Source organism: Carassius auratus, unplaced genomic scaffold (assembly GCF_003368295.1).
Source record: "Carassius auratus strain Wakin unplaced genomic scaffold, ASM336829v1 scaf_tig00217086, whole genome shotgun sequence".
NCBI classification, from domain to species: Eukaryota; Metazoa; Chordata; class Actinopteri; order Cypriniformes; family Cyprinidae; genus Carassius; species Carassius auratus.
In genome coordinates, this window is record NW_020528888.1 from 193,394 (window position 1) to 219,710 (window position 26,317).

At 38.3% G+C, this 26,317-nt stretch overlaps 1 protein-coding gene across 6 annotated transcripts; it reads left to right on the top strand.

Moving 5' to 3' along the window:
* The first annotated feature begins 1,839 nt into the window (after positions 1 to 1,839).
* On the top strand, positions 1,840 to 26,092 carry LOC113099915 (putative sodium-coupled neutral amino acid transporter 10). Of its 6 annotated transcripts, none has more exons than XM_026264823.1 (18): positions 1,840 to 2,027; positions 3,596 to 3,812; positions 4,120 to 4,237; positions 4,515 to 4,560; positions 4,683 to 4,776; positions 5,435 to 5,578; positions 6,767 to 6,891; positions 12,701 to 12,803; positions 14,397 to 14,579; positions 15,598 to 15,709; positions 16,906 to 17,012; positions 18,194 to 18,356; positions 19,963 to 20,145; positions 20,226 to 20,681; positions 20,913 to 20,993; positions 21,956 to 21,976; positions 23,014 to 23,277; positions 23,440 to 26,086. In XM_026264823.1, the coding sequence occupies exons 2-18, from the start codon at positions 3,723 to 3,725 to the stop codon at positions 24,507 to 24,509; spliced, it is 3,360 nt and encodes a 1,119-aa protein (XP_026120608.1). In that variant the 5' UTR covers positions 1,840 to 2,027; positions 3,596 to 3,722; the 3' UTR covers positions 24,510 to 26,086. The 6 variants fall into 6 exon arrangements, with proteins under 6 accessions (XP_026120608.1, XP_026120607.1, XP_026120613.1 ...); XM_026264822.1 differs by lacking the exon at positions 6,767 to 6,891 and adding an exon at positions 8,073 to 8,197; XM_026264828.1 differs by having other exon boundaries at positions 19,963 to 20,136; positions 23,440 to 26,085.
* The last annotated feature ends 225 nt before the right edge of the window (positions 26,093 to 26,317 follow it).

Consider the following 26,317-nt stretch of genomic DNA (forward strand, 5'->3'; position numbering starts at 1 on the left):
AATATCCATGAAACTATGAACACTGTTTTCAAGCACCTGTTAATATTCTGTGTCATCTCCCAAATGTTCTTCCTAAAGCAGGGCTGTAACCTCCATGTGTACACTGGGATGTTTTCCCTGATATTTTAAATAGTGTACAATTAAAATTAATTCTTTAATGATGTATTCTTAAACTTTTACCCTCAATCTTGAATCTTTGGCATTTGTTTAAAAATATATAAACATTATATATATATATATGTTGTTACAACATTATATATGTTTTTTTTTTTTGGTCAGTTATAATTAATTGATTTTGTCACCAGGGTTATGCAAAATTTAGAACTGAAGAATCTATGTATGCCTATAAGAAAAATCATTTTAAAAATGAAAATGATTATCCAATAAGCAAATTATTTGATTTAGTAAATCACATTAAAACAGGCAACACTGCATTGAACAAACGCCGAAAGGACTGTTTAGAATACTTAAGTAATCGATTAGCGACTGAGTGTAGACAGATTATTGGCACAGGATCAGGTATTTGTTTCTTTTACTGAATTCACCCCTTACAATTTCAACCAGGCTCCCGTTATAAATAGGTCCAACCTTTGGATGAATGGTAGATTGAGGCATTGAACAAAAAACATCTTTTGTTCCTTTAATTCACAGTTATCAACATAATGGCCATTATCTGCAGCCTTAAGTGATGCTGATTGTTAATACAGAGGGCTTTAATAGATTTTAGGAGGACAAAGGTAGGCAATGTTTAGCTGCACATGTCAGTCTTTTTGTGTGTGTAGGGAGAGTCTGCATTAAAAACCTCATTCACAAAGGCTGGTTGATGTGTAATTAAATGTGATTACTGCCGCAGTCTGTGTGTGTCCTTTTCTGAGGTCACTCGCACACACACAAGTGCTGCAACTCTCCGTCGCCAGGTTTCATCCCCCTTCCTTGGCTTCCTGAGGAGCCTGTGACTTTGGTGGCTGATGGGAAATTTTGTGCATGCCTGAGCTCACAAAGACTCTCTTTCAGCTGCATGCATGCTTGACCTCTCACAGTTCATCGCCCAGCTTTGTGCTCCCGTGACCTCGTGCTGACCAGGGGTTTCCCCTGGAGGTCAGCAGTTCAATCGGGTGCCTGTGTCTAATTTCTCCCTGGCTACAGCACCACCCCCCCCCCCCCTTCCCCCACCAAATCTGCCTAGAAATCTGTCCACTGTCTCCCCTTCTGCTGCTCGGACCTAATTCCAATCTTCAGGGATTAGGTGTGGAGTGACAAGACCCTCTGGCCAATGGGCTGACTTGTCAGTTAGGTTCGAAGGCCAGTACACAATAGCCAGACTTTTCCTGTCTCCTTCCTAAAACCAGCCCCCAATAAAACAACAATCCCCTCCCAGGGGAGCGCATGCCTTATTGGGGCACGCTGATCCCAACCTCTCTCCCCCAAACACACCAGTACACCAGAACAGAAGCCTCTGTTGCCCAGATTCCATGTGGCTCCTGTTGCAGATCAACCTCCCTTGTTCCTGTTTCCCTTTCCTGCTCAAATCTCTGTCCAAATGAAGCAACACCGTGTTTCGTCTGTGTGGGTGCTGTTGACAGACTGAGCCATTGATATGATCTCTGCATGCATAAATTCTACACCGTGTGTCAAAGTAAAGCATCGCGTGACACATAAGATACTGCAGGTGTTAGTTACTTTGAAAACAAAACGAACAATCTTCCAATTTCAGCTATATTCGTTAAAGAAAAGCGAACTTGACTAACCCTGACAGGCTGTAAGCAGCGTGTAATTCCACTCCTGGCCTCTGGAGGCAGCAGGGCGCGCTAGTGTCTTTGGTAACGCCACACTGGCAGCGCTGCGCATACTTCCTGGTTACAGATTGAGAAGCAAGGACCTTTTTGCATATTTCCTTTCTAAATATTTGTTGAATCTCTTGTAACTTTATACAGACGGCACAAATATATCATTACTTTTATTTATAATCGTTTTAAAACCTATGGTCGCTTAGAAATGAATGACTGATGGGAAAAAGTGTGGACGTGGTACGTAAACAAACTTTTTTTTTAACCTCTATGGGAAATTTTTAAACGAACAATGTTTACTTATGAGAAATGATATTTTTTTTATTGAATAGCATGTTAGTAAATTTAAAAGCAGTAACGTATACTATAATGATGACTTCTGGTGTGTATGGGTGTAAACTGTATCAAATTCACAGAGTCATATGCTGTCACATGCACACTGGTATTACTCTTATAAATGAAATTTTTGTTTTCAACAGTGTTTCAAAAATAAAAGCAAACACACCATATTGTCTGTGTCTGCTGCATGTCAACACAAGCTGCTGTTTCAGGTTTTATTTTAAACTGAGGACCTCTAAAAATCTTCCCATAAATCAGTTTGTTCTGTGAGTACGCAAAAGACATCACAACTGTTGCCATATGGCAGGAAAACCTAAAACACATTTGACAGCTACACTGAAAGTTTGCAATCAGTGCAGCAATTATCTGTCGTTTAAAATTTTTAAGGGAATCAAGTTAGTTGAACATGTCTGTAGACAAAAAATAGATAAATGTGTTCAATTTGTTCCAGATGTCATTCTGTAATGATCTGATTTCCATTTAACATAAAAGGAAATTTTCTACATCAATCAAAATCTAGCATATTTTGTATATTGTATCTACTGTCTGGTATATAGTTTACTAGTATAACATTTTGTGTTGATTATATAGATTTTTATAAGCTTTGATTTTCATTGGTTACTGTTTTTAGAAGCTGTTTGCATTTTTTTTTTATCTTGTAGAGCATACAGAATGAATAAATAAGCTATTTGATTGTTTATTAATGGTTTATATATTGCAGTTTTGTATTAAGCTGTATTTTCCTCTTTATATATAAAGCATAACACTAGGAAATGAGTACATAAAAAAAACAAACAAACAACAACAACAGAAGTCTCTCAAGTCAAGTGGGGATGAGTGTAGTGCCCTTAGATTTCCGCGATACGGAAAACGTGGACAAAATCCAGTCATAAAGGCCCTGTCCCAAAATGGCACCCTAAATCCTTGCAGTCTTCTTCTGAATCCTCACTTTCTTGATGTAATGCTGCTTTGATTGTCAGGTAGAAGTCTGCTACGGAGCTCGCTCAATGCCTTGTCCAAATACCCACACTTGCAGATACCCATCACTTGACTACTTATATGACGTATTTCCTGTATTTGGTCTAAGTGTTCAAGCGAGGATGAAGACCACAAGTGTGTGTCCAACTTTTCATTATCTGATGGGATACCCTTTAATTTCTGGTGCTTCTTGTTAAGTGATAAAAAGCAGTTGCAAATAATGTACTGTACAAAATAAATATAGGCTACTCACCTTTACAAATTTCATGATTTTAATTAATTAGACATACTTTTTGATTAATACAATTTAATTTAACTATTAAAAAGGAGTTGAGAAAAATTAAAACAGAAAACACAGAATCCAGAAAAATGAAAAACAGAATTTTGAAAAAAATAAATAAAATGGAATTTAGGAAAAAATAAAGCGGATTTCATAGGGCTCTAGATTGAGTGTGATGCTGATGTTTTTGTTTTCCTCTGTGTCTCCACAGAGCATCATAAAGACCAGCTGAAGGACAGCTACATCAACCCACTTATCTCCATTAAACCTTAGGCCAGTGTGGAAGCCACACACACCCATCTGTATATTAGAGAGATCTCAGCTGTCAAAGAGCCAAAATGACTGGGTCAAACTGGGGTCTGATCATGAACGTTGTAAACAGCATTGTGGGTGTGAGTGTCTTGACGATGCCCTTCTGCTTCAAACAGGTAAATGCATGGTTCGAGGTTATGGGAATGTGTGCTGTGTTGTTTTGTATGCTTTTAGCAGGATCCTATATGTTGAAATCTGCCATACAAGACTTGGAGTTGTTTACACGTGACTTTTCTGATTAATAATCTGTTAATTGAGTGAATCAAGTGATTCAGAAATTGATAAGCTTCCATTTTAGTTTATCCACTCTGTTTTTTACAAGAATCAGTAAACACATGTAACTTTGCTGGAATATAAACATATGGGACATCTGTATTTAACTGTTAATTTTAGAGCTGTTTTCTTTTTCCATCCTCTCTTCAGTGTGGAATCGTGTTGGGCACATTGTTGTTGTTCTTCTGTTCGTGGATGACCCACCAGTCCTGCATGTTTCTAGTCCACTCGGCTAGTAACACCAAACGCAGGACTTACGCTGGACTAGGTGAGAGTGACACACTAAGAGGTTTAATCAGTTTCCATCATTATGATAATGGTTAAAGCATCCTCAGTGTGGATTACAGTGAAATAATTAATTAATTATATTGTTAATTAAATTAGGTGATCAAATTGCAACATCTGTATTTTTCTCATAAGACAGAAAATTCTAATCAAGAGTCAAATGTACAACCCTTTTTGTGGAAGTGGTAAAATAATAAAAAAAACTAAAATTTACAAGGCAATTTAGCAAGAAGCCTTTTTCTTTCTCTCTTCCTTCCCAGCTTTTCATGCTTATGGAAAACCAGGCAAGGCACTTGTGGAATTAAGGTAAGATGACTTTATGGAGATTCAACTTCAGTGAAATAAGTAATGAGAGAAGCTTGAATAAAATGAATGAAATAAGCTCTTATTGCTTGTATTATCTACTTGTATCTTCTCTCTGTTTTCAGCATGATTGGCCTCATGTTGGGGACATGTATTGCTTTCTATGTCGTCATCGCAGATCTGGGGTCCAACTTCTTTGCTCAGCTGCTTGGGCTGGAGGTAAAAAATAAGCTTTTAGGTTTTCATGTGACTAAAATTATGTTAAACCCTTTTGTTAATCTAACATTTCTACCAAATTGATAAATGATAAGCAGTTCCCAGAACTGACAATTGCCCTTCATCACAAACCTTCTGAAATGATAAAATCAAAGGCCAGTATCTTTTTTTTGCTGTATAATTGTGTCAAACAACATAGCTCATTGTGTCACTAATGCTAGATGAGATATATTTTTGTTTAACAAGACCAATCTCAAAAACATGACTTGTCACAATAGGGATTTTGTTTCTTGTATTCTTATTTTGGTTGCATAGTCATTACTGAATATTCATCATATGTTTCCTGGAGAAAAAAACGTATGCATCGTAGATTAAAAATGCTGATGGTAAATTAAATAAAAATAAAGATACTGGCCAAGTGATGAATAAATAAACAGTTTGCCAATTTTTCCTGTACAGTAAAATATATATATATATATATATATATATATATATATATATATATATATATATATATAGTTATACAATAAGTACAACAGAGAAAATATTAGTCATATATTACTGTACAGGAAAAAAAAAAAATATATATATATATATATATATATACACACATGTAGACAGATAGATATATTATCCACCAACTGCTTTTTCTTTTGCTCAGGTGACGCGTAGCTTCCGTATCGTGTTACTGATTGCAGTGTCACTGTTCATTGTGCTGCCACTCAGCTTGCAAAGGAACATGATGTCATCAATCCAGTCATTTTCAGCCATGGCACTTATCTTCTACACACTCTTCATGTTCACGGTGAGTCGTTCCCCTTTCCACAGTTCTAAACTCTAACTGCGTCAGCACACTCTCATTCAGGTGTAGGTAATTTTTTATAAACACATATTCACTATACCATTGGTATGATGATGTAATTGGATTTTTTTGTATATATCAGAGTATATTAAATGATATTCAAATGTTTTGTAAAGTGTTAGAAAGCACTTCAACATGAATTTCAAACACTTCAGATTACAGCTGTTATGGTTGCTTTAAGGTCATGTTTTTCTCTTCAAGTCACTTCAGTGATGCAGTGTATTAAGTTTGTATGGAATTCATTCAGGTTTTTTTTTTAATGAAATTTGCCAACTTTTTGTTCCTTTTGAAGAGTGTAATGTGGTGATTGGCTGTTTTTTTTGTGAATACAATGTGAATATGCATCACCATGAATGCAGATTTTCAATGTTTTTTGTTCTAAATCTGTAGAAGTGAAGTGCAAGTGCAAGTTCTTAAAGAACTGAAGAGAACCATTACAAAACATTTCAAAACGCAGAGCTTTAAAGTAAAGTTCAGACTTAAATTCAAGTCTTAAAATATTTTTTTGTTCAGGTTATATTCAATGGATTCAGAATGCTGAGCCCATATTGATTTTTTTTTTTTTTTTTTTTTTTAATCAAAGAATGATTAAGACATATTTTAGGTTCTGCAGTATTCTAGGTCACTTATTAAATTTGTGAATTTATGATACTAATAATGTAAACTCCATAAAGTCAAGTGTTCCATTCCAGCACAAGACTCTCTGGAACATTCTAAAATCTGGAGAACTCAGATTTTACATAAACTTGTGAAGTTTTAACAGAAACTGTTATGCTTATAACGCAATTTTGTAATAAAATTGCAATAAATCAATCAGTCAGTCAATCAATCAATAAAACAATAAAGTATTTCTACTAGTAGTCCAGATTTAGAGACTGAATATCTGAAAATCTAATATTTCCAGAGACATGGACATTGAAGACTTGAATTTCATTTAAGTGCACAACATGCAGTTTGTATAACTTTTATCCAGCTCAATTGGGTATTTTTTTCCCCCAACCCATTTCTTAGTCTAGCATTTTACCATCTAATTATGTTTTCCCTCTGCCCCCATCTAAACCGCTGCCCCGCCCCCTTTCCTGATGCTGACTTCCAACCAACCATCTGATGCTCTGACTTGGCGGCCTATAGATAGTGTTGTCCTCTCTGCGTTACGGAATAATCAGTGGCTCCTGGGTGGAGCAAGTACATCTGTGGCGCTTCAAGGGTGTCATACAGTGTCTGCCAATTATCGCCACCACCTTCTGCTGCCACCCGTAAGTAATCCGCCCCAGAGAACGGACCATACCACTGCCATGGATTCAACTACATTACCCAAAATCCCCTTCCTCCTCTGTCCACCTTCATTCAATCCAAAGCTCTGTTTGTTGGTGCCATCTGGTTCAGGGTATTTTTGTGTGAATGAGAGTGTGTGAGTTTGTGTCTTGGTGGCAGAATATATTTATATATATCTGTAGTGTGTCGTCAGCGTTGTCTGGACTTTGGTAATACCCAGCGTCCTCTGATATACTTTTAAGCAGATCTGATAGAGTTGGGATTGGTGGTGTTTCTGATGGTTACACGGTCTTGTCGCTCTCGATTTTGAAGGGAAAGTGGCAAGCTGCAAACATGTGCAGCAGTCAGATTTTATCCTTTAATATTTTATCACATGCAGCTGCAATGTTTCGATGTCCTGTAGAGATGAACTGGCATTGAAAAATATGTGTGGAAGCTGATCAGTATGATTTGTTTTTCCTCCTTTAGTTGACAAATTACTTTCTTTGTTTATCTCCTTGAAGGAGTAGTTCACCCAAAAATGTAACATTTATAGTACCCATCAAAAGTTTGGGGCCAGTTTTTTTATTTATTTTTTATTGTTACTTTTATTTAGCAGGCATGCATTAAATTGATCAAAAGTGACAGTAAAGTCATTTCATATAGAAAACAGTTATTTCAAATTATTATAACATTCCATAAAATATTTTTTTGTGTTTTTGATCAAATAAATGCAGCCTTGGTGAGCATGAGAGACAACTTATGAGAATATCTTGCTGACTCCAAAATTTTGAAAGATAGTGTAGTTTGAGAAGTTTTGTAAAATAATCATATGGATCATTTTTATACTTTGAAATCGGTGTCTCTTTATTCATTTTTTTTTTCAAGTATCTGAAAAGAGTGTCCAGCACTTTCCATAATGTTTAATTTTGTGTTCCATGGCAAAATAAAGGCATACAGGTTTGGAACGACATAAAGGTGAGTAAAAGATGAAAGAATTTAGATTTTAGGGTGAACTATCCCTAAAAAAAAAAAAAGATTGCAGGTTCTCCATGTACTCTTCATTGTCAGTCTAAGGGTCTTGTCACAGCATCATCACTTCCCCTTCTCGTCGTCTTTCTTCTCCCTCTGCCCTGTCCTTATGGGATGATCTGTAATGCTCCCGCTCTCCCCTCCACCACAGATGGTGCTCTCCTCCTTCAAACACGGCCTCCTCACTGGCCAGTGGCTGAACAAGGTCATTTACGTTCGGTGGGAGGGCGTCTTTCGCTGCATCCCTATCTGTGGCATGGCATTTGCCTGTCAGTCGTAAGTACTCCGGAATCCTTGCACCGCCTCCCTCCTCCTTTCTGACGCCTGAATAAGGCCAGTTAGGCTTAATGTAGGGCTCCATTTTCCTGGTGCAAAATGACATCATGGCGTTCCTTGAATTCAAGAGCCAATGCACCTAATACAAGTGTGTTTGCCCGGAGAAAATGGACCCTTGTTGGTAGACTGATACATTTTGAAGTTGCTCAGCTTATGCTGTAACTGTATTCTTTATCTAGTTGAGTGTGGCACTAACCTGCGTGGAATGTCTAACTCTTTGTCTTCTGTGTAGACTTTTTTTTAAATCCTATTCTTAACACTAACTCTGTTCCTTAAATGTAAAGTTTACCCAAAAGTGAAAAATCTGTGAACATTTAATTACAGTCATGCCATTCCAAACCTGTATGATATACTTTTTTTTTTAAGAAGGTAAAGACCAACATTTTAGTTTTTATTCACTGTCTTACTTCTGCCATAGCTTTATACTCTCTTTTGCACATGTGCATATTTAAAACTTGCCATGTTAAAGCATTTTGGTAGAAAGGTAATACAGGTTTGGAATGACAGGTGAGTGAATAATGACAAAATGAGGTTATTTTAAGAGTGAACTTTACCCAACCATAAAAAGCCTCTTTGCCTTTTTAATTTGTTCGAATAGCTTGGATTTTCTTAGACTGACCCACAAGGGCGTCTTGATTTATTTGATCAGTTGGCAGCTTGTCAGATCTGCTTAGTTGAAATATTAGTGCATTCTGATACAAGCATTAATGATTCATAAACAAGGAATGATGAGTTTTTGCACCTTATTATAGTTCATCCATGAAGAGCTCACCATGACCGGATCTTCCCCTGATGAATTCAACCACCGTGCACTGACCTAGTCTTTATTTTTTATTATGTTCAAGCTGTGATATGTTGAGCTCATAGTTAACATTGTTTCAGGTCTTTGATACCGCTGGGAGACATTTGTCCAGTGTTTATTCACTTTGATAAAGATCACATTCCTTTTCTCCATCTTGACCTAATTTCATGTTTTCGCTAGATCAAATATACCAACCATGCAGGGAGTTTGGTAATCTCAGTGTTTGCCTGGTTACATAATCTCAAATTTGGCAAGGGAGAGTCATTGACTCACCTCTTTCTGTTTCTTATCTTTCACAACATTAACACCATTCATCAATGTCCATTGGTCTTCCACTTCCAGTTCCTTCAGCTCTTCTCTTCTCTATTTTAAGTTTAATTTTGTGCAAATAATTTCCACTGTAGTTTTAATATAGCCACATCACAAAACATAAAATCTTTACAGTACACATATGGTTATTGTAGTTTTACGTAGTTGAACTGTCTAATATTATCTATCAAATTGATGTTTTGTTTTTTTAAACAATTAAACTAAGTACATCCAGGAAAATTAAGTGTATTCATATAAACATATTCACATATTCCTTCAAATAAATGTTTAAACATATATATGTATACACACACACACACGTGCGCGCACACACACACACAACCTTTCAAAATGTTGGGTTTGGTAATATTTTAAAATATTTTTGACATAAGTCTTTATGTCGAAGCTACAATTATTTGATCAAAAATACAGTATAAAAGTAACATAATATAGAAAAAACTAAATATTTTCATATTCGTTCACATTTTTTTTTCTTTATTCCTGTGACAACAAAGCTACATTTTCAGCAGCCACGAATCCAATCTTCCAGTGTCACTCGCTCCTTTAGCCATTTTAATATGATAATTTTATTAAGAAATATTTCAAATTGTTTTAAATATTTGTAAAATATTCTTAGACAAAAAAATCAATTTGTGACAAAAATAATAGCTTTTATCCACACGATTCTCTCAGTTAAATGTACATCCCTTTTTTCATAAATGTTCCCTTTTTTATCCTTAACTTGGTGCTTGTGTTTGTGTCTGGATATTAATGTGTTAATAGTGAATAGATTTATTAATTAAGTGAATAGAATTGAGGTGTCTGAGTGTGCAGATGCCAGCATAAATGTGTGTGTGTTGGAGAGTGCGGGTGTTGGGGTGGAGGAGGTGTCAGTGTTGGATTCTGGTGTGGATGAGGTAATGTGGCTCTTGAAGCTTACTGTGACTTCCCCTTTACACACACACACACTTTCTCTGAAGGGTGATGAGTGATATTTGGCTGTGCCTTCTTGGTCGGCATTGACATACAATGCCACTTACATCCAATCATTAGAAGAGAAAGATGGCGCGACATGACCTCCAATCTGACCACAAACGGTTCCTGTCAGCGCCTACATTTTACCCATCCATTTACATTTATTACTTTAGTACATTTAGTACAAACTCTATTCGGTGCCAAATTTAATCTTTAGTTAGAAGTTGACCTGGTTGTTCTTTTGACTAAGAGAACAGATACTGTTCATTGGATTCTGGGTCCACTGGCCCTCTTATACGGCTCCCGCTTAATGTGTAAATTCCACTGCAATGTGTAAACACCATAATGGTGTTATTCCTTCTGTAAAATTGTGATGGAAGCTTACACAGCATCAAGTCACTGGTTCACAGCCGTAGGTGTTATGAAGGGATCATTTTAGCAGTATTACAAAATAATTATTGTGTCAACACTTGGTAGAGGTGTAGAGAAATTGCAGTGGGACTGTAGCATCCCTGATCTTCCCCCTCCACACACATTGTAATTTCATCAGGAATAGCTTTTTTTCTTCTTCCTCTGTTCATCAGGAATGGCTTTTCTGGGGTCATTTCTTCTCCATCTTATGACACTGAATGTTGTATATCAATGCAATTCTAGTAGTATTTCTGAATTCAGTTTTTCATCCATGTCGTGGCTGACAACATGAAAGGTATTGTCAAAAAGCTTTTGGAAGTACTTGAAAGACTAAAACTTAAACCGAAGGAAATTATAAAACAGCATTGTAGTTTGTGAGGGAAAAACCATGGCTTTGGTTCTACGTAAATGGCGCCTCAACAATGACTTGTTTTCTGCTAGTTGTGTATGAGAATCAACAGTTGGGTGGCAAATGGTGTCAGCAAATAAGTGTTTCCTTGGACAAACAAAATTAGCATTTTTTTAAGCCGAATCCTGGAGACAATTGTAGAGATTTGTGTAATGCAGTATACAAATAAATGATTCTTTAAATGTTTTTGAATCAAAAATATTTGCTCAAAATATTATTGTAAAATATTATTACAATTTAACTGTTTTCTAATTTAGTATATTTTAAGTGTAATTAATTATGAAAAAGCTGAATTTCCAGAAACATTTCTTTTCACTATCAATGTTGAAAACGGTTGTACTGCTTATACATGTTTTTGTGGATGGACCATGACATAGTTTTTATTCTCTGATGAATAGAAAATAAAAAATGGCATTTAAATGTTTTATAACATTTTAAATGTCTGTCACTTCTGGCCAATTTAATGCATCCTTGCTGAATAAAAGTATTAATTTGTCTCTTAAAAAATGTACTAACCCCAAACTTTGTAATGGTAGTCAGTGGGAGATTTTCAAACATCAAACTGAGTTTGAATGGAAAATGAATGCTTCAGCAATATAAAAACTGTGGTGTTGCTGTGTTTTAATAAATAAGTGAAAAAAAGAAAAAATAAATACAGACGTATAGTCTCGTACGTCTCCCTCTCTCTTTCCCACTGCTCTGGTTTTTATTGCGAGTGAGTTCCAGCTATGAGACAGACTGGCCTTTGGTCTGAGATCAGGTGTTGGCTTAAAAAGCCCAGAACGTGGTACTGTATATCCTAATAAAAGCAGGAATGGGCTCCGACCGTGTCTGCGAGAGCTGAGAGCAGGAGAGCCCGAACAAAAGCCCACACTGCCAGCAAATTTTATAACATGCTAAAGTCTGACTAGCACTTGTCGCTAATATATAGCCATTGTAAATTCCCCATTTAATGTTTTGCTGGCGTCTGGTTTTATTGGTTGTCCTGATGACAGACATTGATTTTTTTTCTGCTCTTTTTGTAGCTGTTTTTTGTTTCTCCATGATACTGAACCCTTTATCAGTTCTCGTTTCATCCAGTTCGACTCTCCCTCCTTCCCACCCTCCCTCCATTTTGTCTTTTGTATGTCTGAAATGAGTGATGGCCTTTCTATATTAAATTCCTGCTTCTCTTGCTCTCTTGCATGTTTATGTCCCTAGAGCTCAAACGCACAGTTCAGTATGTCCTAATGCTAAATAATGATTATACTGTGACTGGTCAGTTTGAGTTAACCAAAACATAAGCATTTATGTGATTTCACATAATGTTATATTTTGTCATAATGTTACTATAAATCTGACATTGCACAAATTGTACATCTGTTGTAATAATGTGTCCTTTAGAAATGTGATACTTGGATGGAATGCTTTGGGTTTTGCAAAAAACAGCTTTTTCAGCTGTACTATTCGACAGTATGTCATAATTAAAAATGTTATTGACCTACTTTAATGTATGCATCTTGAACTTGATGTATATAAAAAGCTTTTTCTTCCACAGGCAAGTATTGCCCACTTACGACAGCCTGGATGAGCCCTCTGTGAAGAGGATGAGCACAATATTCACCTCCTCACTCAACGTGGTCACGACCTTCTACATCACAGTAAGTGTGTGAGAGCGTTCATCAACTGCTAACTGATTATCAGCAGCTTGTTGAGGCTGATACAATAACTATTCAATTTATTTTGGGGTTTTTACCTTTTCAACTGAAGTGACTAGTTAAATACTGAATTATTTAGTCCAAAATGCAGCCTTGGTGAGCATAAAAGCATGGTGAGCATCTAAAATCGACCATAAACTTTTTATTCACAGTATAATTTTTTTTTTTTTTATATATACACACTGTAGTGAGTAGAAAAACGTATAACACTTGCAGCTGCTCTTTCCTTATTGGCTCCTGGAAGCATGTGCCTCATACACGGTAAAGAAATGAGGATTCAAGGATGGTAGAGTTGTTGTCTGCTCACGTTCTTTCTCTTAGATCCATATCCGGGCCCACAGGTGATTGCCCTTCCCCTGTTGTGTGTGGTGGGAGCACACTGATACCCTGGAATGTCCTCCCGGTTCTCTTTCGGAGCTCAGAGGAACAGAGAGAACTCAAGCAATGGGGTCAGACTGACTGGCACACTCTTCTGTGACCCACGTGCACCGACACGCTCCATCAACATCAAATGCTGTTTCTCTTTTATTCCTTCATAAATATTTTCAGGGCCACTTTGTGTGGAATGTGATTTAAGACATCGTCAGAATGTTTCCAGTCCCCATTCTCTTCTCTGAAAGCTGGAGTATAAACGTTACCTTGAGAGATAATATTGCTCGAGATTTTTTTTTTTTTCTTTTTTATGGAGTGTTCTTTGTATTCTACTTTTATATTTCATCATCTTTTTTGCTTTTTTCTCTTTGAACAAAAGCTGAATTGAATCAGGGGAGGATTTGTAGCATAGAATAGCGAGGGAGTTTTGTGGCGGGCTCAAGGACTTCTGTCTGGTGTTGCTACTGAAGGGAACCTTTTCCTCTGTGGATAGATCAAGGCAAGCAAGGTCTGAGAGGGAAGGCACTGCTTTGTTTCTCTGTTGAGAAGGCCTTCAGGGGTCCAATTTAAAAGTTAAAAGACCTTTTGAAAAGCAGCTTGCTGTTTTTCATTACGTAAAAACAATATCATTTCAATCAGGAGGTGTTGAGAGGTCATCAAAGAGACATAGATTTCTGTTGGGCTGCTTCTGTACGATGCCATAAGTAGTATTAGTCCTGTTCATTTCAAGCTGGATCAAGTGACCCAGTATGAAATTATCTGATTGCTCAGTCGTAACATATACTGAAGTGGAAAGTAAATGTAGCAGATGTTCTCCCCCTTGTTTGCATCCAAACAAACATTAAAGTTATGATCCAGCTTTTTTAATAAAAAATTGCAGTGAATATATTTAAACATGGACTGTGCTGAGGTGGCAAAAAATGTTTTAATGATTTTTTTTATTGAACATAAAAATTTATTTTTGTGCTCCGAAAAGGATAAATGTATTTCTTATCTGATATTTAAATTAAATTAAATTAAATGTATGCATTTAGCAGACGCTTTTATCCAAAGCGTCTTACAGTGCATTCAGGCTATCAATTTTTACATATCATATTTAGGCTTTAATTGAATTATGAGTCCTTCATAAGATGCTTAACTATACTTTGTGTTGTATTCATCCAGGTGGGCTTCTTTGGTTATGTGAGCTTCACTGATAACATTGCCGGGAATGTACTGATGAACTTTCCATCAAACCTGGTAACGGAAATGATCCGTGTGGGCTTCATGATGTCTGTGGCTGTGGGCTTTCCCATGATGATCCTGCCCTGCAGACAGGCCATCAACACCATGCTTTTCGAGCAGCAGGTAACACCTCCTTCCTAAAATACAGAGACAGTGATATATTTTCATATATAACAATCTATTTTGTATATGTATATATATATATATATATATATATATATATATATGTGTGTGTGTGTGTGTGTATACATATAGATTTTTCAACACCATTTTTCACCAAACTGCATGTAACATTTACGTTTGAGATCCTGTACAGTGTAGAGTTGGATTGATCTATTATGAAGTAGAATTGTGACAGGACTGTCAAAAGTCCCTGTGATGTGTACTGTGTCTGGTTGGAACTGGTTGTACATATCACCAACAGCATCCCAGTTTGTCCACCAGTTTAACTCACAAAATATACCTGTTTTTTTAAACATACCATAATTCTTTGCCCATGTATAAAATCATTTATTTGGCACCATCTGGACATTGTCTGGACAAACTCAGGTGTCTCCTTCCTGGTGCACATAAACTGCACCAGCTGCAGAAGTATTTTGTTAAATTTAATGGACTCAATAAAGACTTCATTGAGCCTAACATATTTACACAGGACTGATGTCAGGACCAAGTCTGGTCTCAGTCGGCATGCATTTGCCTGCTCTGTCCCGCAGTATAAATCCCTTGAGTCCCAAAGTCTCCTTCCACCGCACAGACACCCATGATCCAGCTTCCATGGACAGCAGACTGCTGGGTCACTGAGAGATTCAGGAGGAAATAAAAAGGGCTGGATTGATGAGAAAAGGTCCAGATCTCCTCCATTAACCAGCCAAGACATTGGCTCGCTGTCTCACCAATGCTGCCACGCTGAATCAGCTCGAATCAGGGCTAGATTTGCGGTCGGCCGAAGGGTTTTATGCTGTCGTTAAATCTGGCATTTTGACAACAGAGCGGAGGGAGGTTTATAAAGCTTACACGCCAAACCCAATATCCTTACATGCATTTCACTTGTTCAGCCATAACAGAGGCTTGGAGAGCAACATGTGTGCCTGGAATCTAGTAACAGGTTTGTGAAAGTGCTCTGTTTGTCTCTGTTTTTCAGCAAAAGGATGGCACCTTTGCTGCAGGTGGGTACATGCCACCCCTCCGTTTCAAGAGCATCACTCTTTGCATTGTTTTTGGCACCATGTTGGGCGGCATCCTTATTCCTAATGGTAAGTGTTTGTGTGTGCACATATGTTTTACTTGGTTCCTAATACCCACATGACGACACACCCCACTTCATCTCTCCTTTTAAAATATCTCTCCTTCAATCACTCCTTTTCCTTCCTCTCTATATCTTCCATTCATTATCAGTGGAACAGGATGATAAAGGTGTGTTTTAGGTAATGGTGGGGTGGGCCATGTTTTATTCATTTTCATGGAGATTGGCTGTCGCTGGCTTGGCTCCGTTTGGCTCAGTGGGCCCAATTAGACTAATAGAGAAGGGAAGGTGAGACTCGCAGAGACGATTGAATGGGGGAAAGGCGTAGCTCTGTCCTCCATGACGGCTCCGCTGGCCTGTGTCCTTACGGCCACAAATCCAACCATAGGGAAGCAGACACTGCAGGGCATAAATTTGAGTAAAACAATATGGCTGCTCTCAGGATGAAAAACACCCCCTGGGCCCACTGCCCAGCCTTGCAACACAAGGGCAGCGTGGAGGAAGGATGGTAGGAGGCAGATAGAAGGATGAGGGGGAGCGTCTGATGGAGCGGTCTGGGGAGAAAGACTGATAAAGGATGGATGTTGTGATTCATGGGATGAGATGGTGTAGATTGCCTATGCAATTGTTTCCGGTTTAAACTGCCTCCAAATGCTGTGTCTGAATAAAGCGCAGGCTGGAATAGATTTGTACACTTACTTGTTTTATTGTTTGTATATTAAAGCAAATAGCCACCTAAGGCTGCAGTGTCACAGTGATTTTTAAAACTGTTCAAATGGTGTTTTACATGAGACTTACAGTGAGCGTCAAGTTAAGTTTCAATATAGGCCTAGTAAAAACAAATAAGATCATTTTACCTGTTCATGTTATCAAGTTTGTTCAGGCTTGGGTTTAATAGGAGAGTTTTCTTGAGTACCAAATCAGCATTTCAGAATGATTTCTGAAGAATCATGTGACACTGAAGACTGGGGAAATGGCTGCTAGAAATTCCATGTAATTTATCAAGAATAAATTACATTTTTAAAAAAATTATGACCAATGATTGCAAGAAGAAATTTGTTAGCATTAATAGGAAGTGAATGATTTTAATTCTTAATTGCATAATTCTGACACCAGTCTGTTCTTCCAAGTAATTTAGCTCATTAGCCTTACCTTTATTTTGGTTTTGTAACGTAGCAAATAAGAATGTTTGTGTGTGTGCCATAGTGGAGACCATCCTGGGTCTGACTGGAGCCACCATGGGCAGTCTGATCTGCTTCATCTGTCCAGCTCTCATCTACAAGAAGATCATGAAGAATGCCTGGACCGCACAGGTACAGCACACCTGTATATATATTATTTTAGTAATATTATTTTTGTAATATTATTTTAATAATTTTAATGTTTTTTTTTTAAATATATGCAGCCTTGGTAAGCATAAGATCATTTTTGTAAGAAACTAATCTTACTGACCCCAAAGTTTTGAATGGAAGTGTAGTTCTTTAAAGCAAAAAGGGCAAAGAATCTAAAGAGAGTGCATACATTTTGTCTGTTTGATATCTGATGTGATCTGAAAGAAGAAGAATGCACTGGAATTGTGTGTCAGGGAGAAAATGCAGCTGCTCCTCTCTCTTTGTAATGGAGTTTGTCATTAATTTTGATGTCCTGCGAGTGCATTGACTTGCTGTGTGGAGTCATTCCCACAGTGTGTGTGCTGGCACTGTGCCTCAGGCTGTGCCCCTCCGTCTCCTGCCCAAATTACAGATGCCTTTACTCTTTCACTACAGAGTGACAGCAACTGAGGTCTCATCTTAGATGATGTGTAACCACATGCTGATGTCATCCTCATCACTTTTATGTTGTGTGGTTTGCGAGCAGCCAACATACTTATGTTCATTGTTCTTTAGTGCTAACTATGCCACATTTCCATGCCTATAAGTCTCTGCCCACAGGGTTACTTCCCAAACTCTGGAGTCCACCCAAATGGATGGCGTTCCTGATATTTGGGCAAGGACCATTCCATAAGAACCATTCCTTTTTGTAATAATGAGCATAGCAGATGTTTGTGTTGGCATGAGCGGATGATGTCACTCTGCCTTGTCTCATGCCAAGCAGCCTGACATGTCCAAGTCCACCATTGCACAAAGAATAACCTCAGATCAGCGGCAGAGGAACTGGGAAGGGCCTGCTTTAATAGATTTCATCAGCGCTTGGGGCACCATTGATGTGACTGTAGGACATTATTGTAGATTGGATGCCAGCGACACCCTCGCCACCTTTGCATATTGAATTTCTATAGGAATTTGAAATAGTTTAATGAGGGGATGGGGGGAAATTGATTCTATTGTTTACTGATTTGAATCAAATCACAGATTTGTTTTTCAAACAAAAAGGTGAAAGTCAACTGTGAGAGTATTGTAACACTGGGACAGTTTAGTTGGGTTAGAAGACCAAACTTTCATAGAGCACTAACTTTCTTTTCTCTTTATTTTCTCCTTTCATTTCGTTTTTACAGCTGGTTCTGTGGGTTGGTCTCGGCATCCTGCTCATCAGTACCTTCACCATGATGTCCATTTCCTCCAATGAGCCACAGAAATTAAACCCCCCTCTTGACATCCCTGCAAAAACTGAGAACAAGCCTCCCATCCTCATTGCCCCTGAGCTTCCTGAAGTACAAGGTAAATCTATGCTTTATATTTACTCGGAGAAAGTTATCAGTTGACATGACACAAAGTAGAAAAGTAAATTCTGAAAGGGACCAGGTGAAATGAATGAGAAAAAGAGAAAGAGCAGTGAAGAAGCGCAAATGATGAGCTCCAGTAGCAGTCCTCTCTTGAATCAGTGACCTGAATGACGCCCTTTAAACCTTAACACTCGCTGTCCCAGAACACCAGAAACTCAGTGTTCCCTCCAACACAGGCAGATACAGGACAGAGGCTCATAAAAAGGTAGATAGCAGGACCGTCCCAACAACTTTATCCACCATTACCTTTCCTTTTCTGTTCTGCCACTTCTCCCTCCTCTCCCTCTCACTCCCTCCTGCTGACTGACACTGGCATTTATCATTGAGCGGACACCCGCTTCCACACCTGTTTCCTGTTTATGGCGTGCTTTTGAGGGCAGCTGTGTGAAAACGTGGGGCTCAAGTGAGTGGAACATGGGGCCTGCGGGCATGTAGAGATGTGCGTTTACAGCTGAGGACACACATGCATGCTTTGCTTTTAAGGATTGGAAGTGCACCCAACCCCCTTTCTGTACACTCTTTCTTTCTTTTCAACCCCGTTTCTTTCTTGCTTTCATAGATAATGTTTATCAAAACTGCTATCGTTTCTCATTGGCAGTGTATAACTTCTTTCTGCGTATGCATTAATGCTGTCGTGCAGTAGATTATCTGTTATGGTAGTACACTAAAGGCTCAGGTTAAAGGAAGGTGTGGACATTGTAAATATTCAAAGGCTATTTTGCACAGGACAAGTGGCAAGGTTATATGGAAAGTAGTACTGAGCATCCATCTCATACCCCTATTAGAAATCTGTTATATGGTGCACCGCTTATCCTGTTGGTCTTTCATACTTTGCTGCCCTCTACTGTTGTTTGTTTTTATTTTTAGAGAAAGTATTTTTATTTTAAATACATAATCAAGTAGGTAATTTCATTTTCCAATATTTTTTTTCTTCACTTGCGGTTATAGTACTGCCAACTATAGCTAATATTTATATATAAAGCTATATATTTCTATATACTGTAACTAACTATTAATATTGACAAGTTGGCCTGTATAAGAAAAATAAAAAAGCAGCCAAGTGTCACATTTTTTTGTAATTCTAAAATGTTAAAAAAGGAGAACGGTGTGTCCAAACTCTGTACTGATATTTTACAGACACCACCCAATTAGCTGAAGTGATGTTTTCTGGTATAAAATGCTTACTTTTAACAGTTCAGACATTTTCCGATGAAAAAAAAATAAAAATCAAGTTCTGCCTTCCATTCTTGTTTCTCTCAAAAATATCAGATTATAAAACTAAAATAGCTTGTGTATGCCGTTTCATGTTGATTTTAAATCTTATCTGTACACTGCCATAATGAAGACCCGTGCAGTGTTGTTAACATAATTTTGCTTGATTCTGGTTTGCCTGTACCCAAAGTAGGGTCTCCTGAGAACCATGCGTTGAGAAGCATAGGTGTGGGATAAATTTGACATTTTTATCACCATGCACAGAGACTTAACATTATTATTTTATTTTTGTATATTGTGACTAACATGTTTAATCTGTGTGATTCTAGTGCAAGAGAACAGACTGGAACCTGATCCAGGAGAGAAGCCAGATAGGCCACCAATTGAGGTTGAACAGCCAGCAGAGAAGGAAGCCGCAGAGCCCCCTCAAATTAAAGTACCTGTGGAAGTGGCTGAGCAAAACAATAAGGATGATGAGGTTCAGCTGGACCGCCCTGAAGCAGGTAATGCAGGTAATGCGGTGTAATTTAGATGGTTTTGTGACGGATGAGAGCATGTGAGCAGTTCTTGAGATCTGGCTTCTCTTCTACAGGTGTTGCGGTCCCAGAAGGGGAAGCCCATCGCCATGAGCCGCCCAACCCTCATGACAGAGTTCAGATAGAAGAGATCAAAAACCAGCAGGAACTGCAGGATGAAAATAAACAACCTATAGTTGTGGAGGGGGAAAAGAAATTGCCTGCTGGCGAGGAGGAGGAGCTTCTTGCTGAACAGGGGGCGGGGCAAGCACAAGAGGCGGAAGCTGTAAAAGAGGAGGAGACAAAAGAAAAAGAAGATATGGTGAAAAGGGCTGTCGATCAGGACCAGCATGCAGTTAATGAAGTGTTGGACAAGGCAAAAAATCCTGAGGATCTGAAGAAGGTTGAGCCCTTGGTGGTAGATAAACAACCAGAAGTGCCTGAAGTGAAGGAACAGCATGATGAGAATGAAGCACCCCAAGAGAAGAAGCCAGAGGAGATGGACAAAGCCCCTGAACTCCAGGGTGAAAAAGGTAAGTGATAACACATAAGCATCTGCTTAGCAACTCTGGCAACCACTCAGGTCTTAAGAAAATGTTTATTGTACATGACTGATAAACTCTTAAGTAGCTTGTATACATCATCTTTGACCTTTTTTTTTTATATTCATATTCTGTTGATATTACATTGCACATCATAAGGTCCAAGTGTATGACCTTTTCCACTCTGTAATGATTTGTTCATTCAATGACTGCTTCCTCCAGTGAAAGAACACAAGGAACAGAAAGTTCCAGATGAAAAGGATGGAGGGGTGGACAAGGATGCAGATGGGGACAAGATGGAAGGTGAGTGCTTTATCCATCAGAACATTGACAGAACATTGTCCAGAATCTATAGGAAATATGGCATGAAATATAGATCGTATAAAGTTTGGTGGTTGGAAAAATGGTGTTTTCAGTTCAGTCATTCAGTCAGATGTTTGAGCTCACTGATGCGATCTTTGCTTCTCTTTGCCTGGTTCTGTTCTACTTCATCACTCCTGGCTTGACGGTTTTGAACTGACTTTATTTTGATATTTTCAGTTTTCATTGAAATTTTAATTTAAGTTGAACTTTTCTATTCAGCCTTATTTTATTACAGTTTCAATTCATCTTAAATTTTAGTTAATTGCCAAGACAATATTCCTTAATGTAACATTAATTTTTTATTTTATTTCAGCTTTATTTCAAAATGCAGAAAATTAGTTTTAGTTAACCATAACAATACTGGTAATAGGTAATCAAGGAAGGAATACAATTCAATTCTTACAGTAGACAACATAGTCAGTCACTGATATGTAAAACCTACCTAGTGCTAAGTTTATTAGTTGGCCACTAGACAGTAGCTTTATGAACCAATGTGCTTGTCATAACTTTTATTATATTGTTTATTTTTGCATGACTAGAACACAGTATTGACCAGTTAGCACCAGTTTTGACCAGTTTTGTAATGATAAATCATATCCTATACCTTTTAAAAACTTTTAGCAAAAAGTTAAAAGTGTCTTTTGCACTGTACAACTTGCTTTTTCCCCCCAAACGCTTGTTTTACTTTCTTTCAGCAAACTGGCCAACATCTGAAATGTCACATTGCATTGCTGCACTCAGATAAACTGCAAAGATGCACCAAATCTTAAATCTTTCTCTTTCACCTGGCTTGTTTTTTATTAAGGCACTTGCCCTTTGTCTGCTGTCTTTCTCTCTTTTGTTTCTCGATTTCTTATCTTCCTCCGCCATTCTGTTGTGCCACGGACTCCTGCCTCCTACAGTGATTAAAAAGATTGTTGCAGGTACGAGATGATGTGTCTTATGTCTGCTGTTCTCACTCCACTCTGTCTTCTTTGCTGTTATTTTTAACAGTCATTCTCTCTCACGCTTCAACCCTTATAGTTCTTAATAACCAGTAGTCTGTTAACTGTGTCTGATACATTGACCATTATTCTAGTTTGTGTACTAAACAATAGCTCTGGAAACATAACTGAACAGCCATCTCGTATTAATTGGCATCTCTAGTCTTTGCCTTGTTTGATGATTAAAGTGATTTATTTGGTAGAATCTCATGTTGATGTTGTTAGGGTGTCATACTGACTAGAAACCACATAGAAATTCCCTACTAACTGGATAGAAACGCTTCAGCAACTATCTAGCAACTTCCGAGCAATGCATTACAAATTACCGTATTTTCCGGACTATAAGTCGCACTTTTTTTCATAGTTTGGCTGGTCCTGCGACTTATAGTCAGGTGCGACTTATTTATCAAAATTAATTTGACATGAACCAAGAGAAAACATTACCATCTACAGCCGCCAGAGGGCGCTTAGTGCTCCTGTAGTCTACCACTGAGCAGCATAGAGCGCCCTCTCGTGGCTGGAAACGGTAATGTTTTCTCTTGGTTCTTGGTTCTAAATAAATGCGACTTTTAGTCCAGTGCGACTTATATAGGTTTTTTTTTCCTCTTCATGATGTATTTTTGGACTGATGCGACTTGTACTCAGGTGCGACTTATAGTCCAAAAAATACGGTACTCAAAACAACATAGCAATCTCTTAGTAAACACCTAGCGATGCCCTACTAACCGCATAGAAATATCCTAGAAACCACCTAAAATACTTACCAGTGTTAACCTGTGGAACTCAGAACAGTACTACTGAACATAGCTTAACAAATAGTGGGAAAGTTATCAGGTAAACTACAACATCATGGTTGTAGATTTTTATGGACATGCACCACTAAGTATGTTTCACCACAGTTAATTACACTCTCGTATGCATCCTACAATATATTCATTGTAACTTCTCTTTTTCTTTTCTGCTTGGCTGATCCTCAGAGGGTCAGTTGGACCATGCTGTGCTGCTCCAGGTAATTAAGGAGCAGCAGGAACAGCAGAAAAGGCTTCTGGACCAACAGGAAAAACTCCTGGCTGTGATTGAGGAGCAACACAAGGAGATCCACCAAATTAAGGAGGTAGAAGAAGAACCAAAGGCAGCAGAACAGCAGAAAAGACATGTGGACCATGAGGAAAAACAGTTAGATGTGAATGAGGAGGTCCGTCAAGTAAAGGAAGAAGAAGCTGAGCCAAAGGTGGCAGCAGGTGAGTCAGCAAGCGTAGACAATTTGTCTAGACATAAAAGATGAACGTTTTTCTGCTCAAATAAAATGTTTCAAATAACCTTTAGTGTTTCCAGTGTTGGTGCTTCCTGCTGAAGTGATCTTGCATGCAGTGCAGTAATCAAATACATCATGTCTTTTTTAGGAGAGGGTGTAGGTGAAGTGGAGAACGTAGCTGCAGCTGACGCAGTACCTGAAGTCCCAGAAGCAAAAGAGGCTCATGTCGCAGGTGGTCTTCCCAAAAATGCCCTTGAATTGGTGAAAGATCCCAAGGAGGAAGAGCTGAAAAATGAAGCAGGGCACGATGGAGCACTACCTCCAGAGGTCGGTGCCCGAGGTGTTCCTCTGCGTTCTCGAGAACCAGAACTGCCCAAAATCAATCCTGGCTCTCTTGCAGAAGAGGAGGAGAGAGTGAGGCAGAAACTGGCCCAACTGGAGGCAGAGAAGGAGAGAATAGAGAAAGAAAAGCTGGAGAAGGAAAGGATTGAGAAAGAGGTACAGGCCCGTGTCGAAAAGGAGCGGAAGGAACGAGAAAGACGAGAGGAACTGGCACGTGAGCAGGAGCTAGAACATGTGCGGCAGCAAAAGGAACAGCTAGAGAAGGAAAGGCTTGAAGCAGAGAGATCGAAACTTGAAAGAGAGAAGATGGATAAAGAGATCATGGAGCGGGCCGAGAAGGAGAAAAGATTGTTGGAGCAGAAGGAGCGGCTAGACCAGCTGCAGCGGGTCATTGATGCCCGACATGTGCAGCAGGGCAAGGGTAGTCTCGAGGATGAGAGTTTGAAACAGGAACGAGAGAAGACTGAGAAAGAGATCATGGAGCGTGCAGAGAAAGAGAAAAGGATACTCGTGCAGGAAGAACAACTAGAAAAACTACAGCAGGTCATTGATGCAAAGAAGGATGATAATGCACCCCAAGCAGAAGTCCTGCAGATGCCTAAGCAAAAGGGAGGCAGGGACTTGAAGGAGAATATAATTCCACCAGACGAGGTGAAGAAAGAGGAAAAGAGGAGCAGAGAGGATGGAGGGCTGGAACTTAAGAGGAGACGCAGAGCCGTGGACCCCGAGGGCGGAGGAGACGCTGACCTGAATCTTCTGCGGGACACAGGAGGTTTAGATTTACATGCTGACCTAAAGGGGCAGCTCCTGGTGGGACCTCTGATTCACACACGCCAGCTTAAACAGACGTTTCAGAGTCAGGAGAATGAAGACTAGAAGTAGGTTGGTCTTCTGGAACCCAGTGGACCTCTCAGTGGACCTCTCAAATACTTAGGTGATTTGGCAGTGAGAAGAAACTCTTTCCTTCTCATTTGAAAAGTTATTGCCTTTATCTAAGACATAACATTCCTTTTGGGTTCATGATGACAGTTGGCACTTTGATTTGATCCTTTAGTTGTCCGTCGGGAACACTGAATCCGTAGACCCTTATGAGCTTCCATTATTGTTTTGTGTGAGATTTTGCTGAATCTGGTGCAATAAAAGGAATGTCTGGTGTAATAAACTGAGCAGGCATCACATTAAAAACGGACCTTGATGGGCACACGGGGCATTTCAGAATATTGTGTTTTGGACTGTCGCATAGAAAAACAGCACAAGTGTACCCCCTTGTGGCTGCTATGGTAAATTGTATGTCTAGTTTTGCTATTGCATATTTCCTTTTTGAAGTTTTATCTTTTGTGAATTAAACTAAAAGCCAAATTAACATGAGATGCTGTTTTAAAAAAATATATATTTTTTATTTTCTTCTAGGAGCTTTGTTTTCTTCTTTAGGAACTATAGACCATTTACTGTACCTTAGTGTTTTCAGTCTGCTATTCTGTATATTGAAACTGGAGTTAATGTTACCTTGGCCATCATGTTCAATGGTCCGTCTGGTTGCTTGAATAGTTCTCATCTGTAACTACGATAACTCTGTGTGTGTGTGTGTGTGTGTGTGTGTGTGTGTTTGTGTGTGAGGGTGTCTTCAGGATCAGATTTTCCTTTCATATAGTTAACTGTTAGGACGAGTAGTTAGTCAGACCAGCTATAAGTGAATGAAATATTTGAATAATGTATGTTTTCTAAATAATTTAGGCTTCTTCTGGTTGTTTCAGTGTGTTTAAATTGTCTGTGACTCTGTTTTATTACTTTGTGAAAGTACTCAACCCTCATCTTTTGAGGTTGATCTTAAATTGGAGCATATATTCTGGATTTAGTGTGGATTTAACATGACTGTTACCCACAGTCATTTCCTTGTTTTCACTGTGCAGTGGGTTTCTTTTCAGGGTTGCATTGCTTTTCTCTTAAACATTCCATATTTTTGCCTGTGAAAATTTGATTCTGGTCAGTGCCTTATGGGGTTTCTGTTTTGCAGTGATGTGTATGTGAAGTCTGTTACATCCACACTGTGTGTGGATTGAAACTTTTTGTCTGCATTTTCTATACCTTGCTGGTTAAATTTGTCACTGACTATTCTCTTGATGAATTTCCTGATCTCGCTTTTGGAGATCTTTTTCTTATTTAAAAGAGAACATAAATATATAGAGGTATGAGTTTCATGGAATCCTGTCTCTCTTGTCAGTAACACTGCTCAATTATCCATATACAGGTGTTTAGTTACCAGATGATGTGTAGATCTCTTAAAAGAGTTACATGTTAGCAGATTTCAGAGGTTGATGACTCTTTGACCCAAACATTTTATTTTGTTCTTTAATTGGGATAAATTAATAAATTAAATAACAGCAGCTCTCTGTGAAATATTCTTTGTGTCGCTTACATCATATTCCTCCCGTTCACATTTTTTTTTACGTTTACGTATTGTATGTCAATTATCCTTCAAATTCAGGGTTTTAGGTTAAAAAATTATAGTGCTATATAAATGGTGAGAAATGTTTTCGATTTATTTTATTTTTTTTAAACATTTCAAACTTTTTTTTCTGTTCACTTGAATAATCTTGAACTATCCTATTTAGTCTCTCAATTAAATAGAAAATAGAAATGTTTAAAACCTTTAAAACTCACTGGTTGACATGTATTAAATTCCG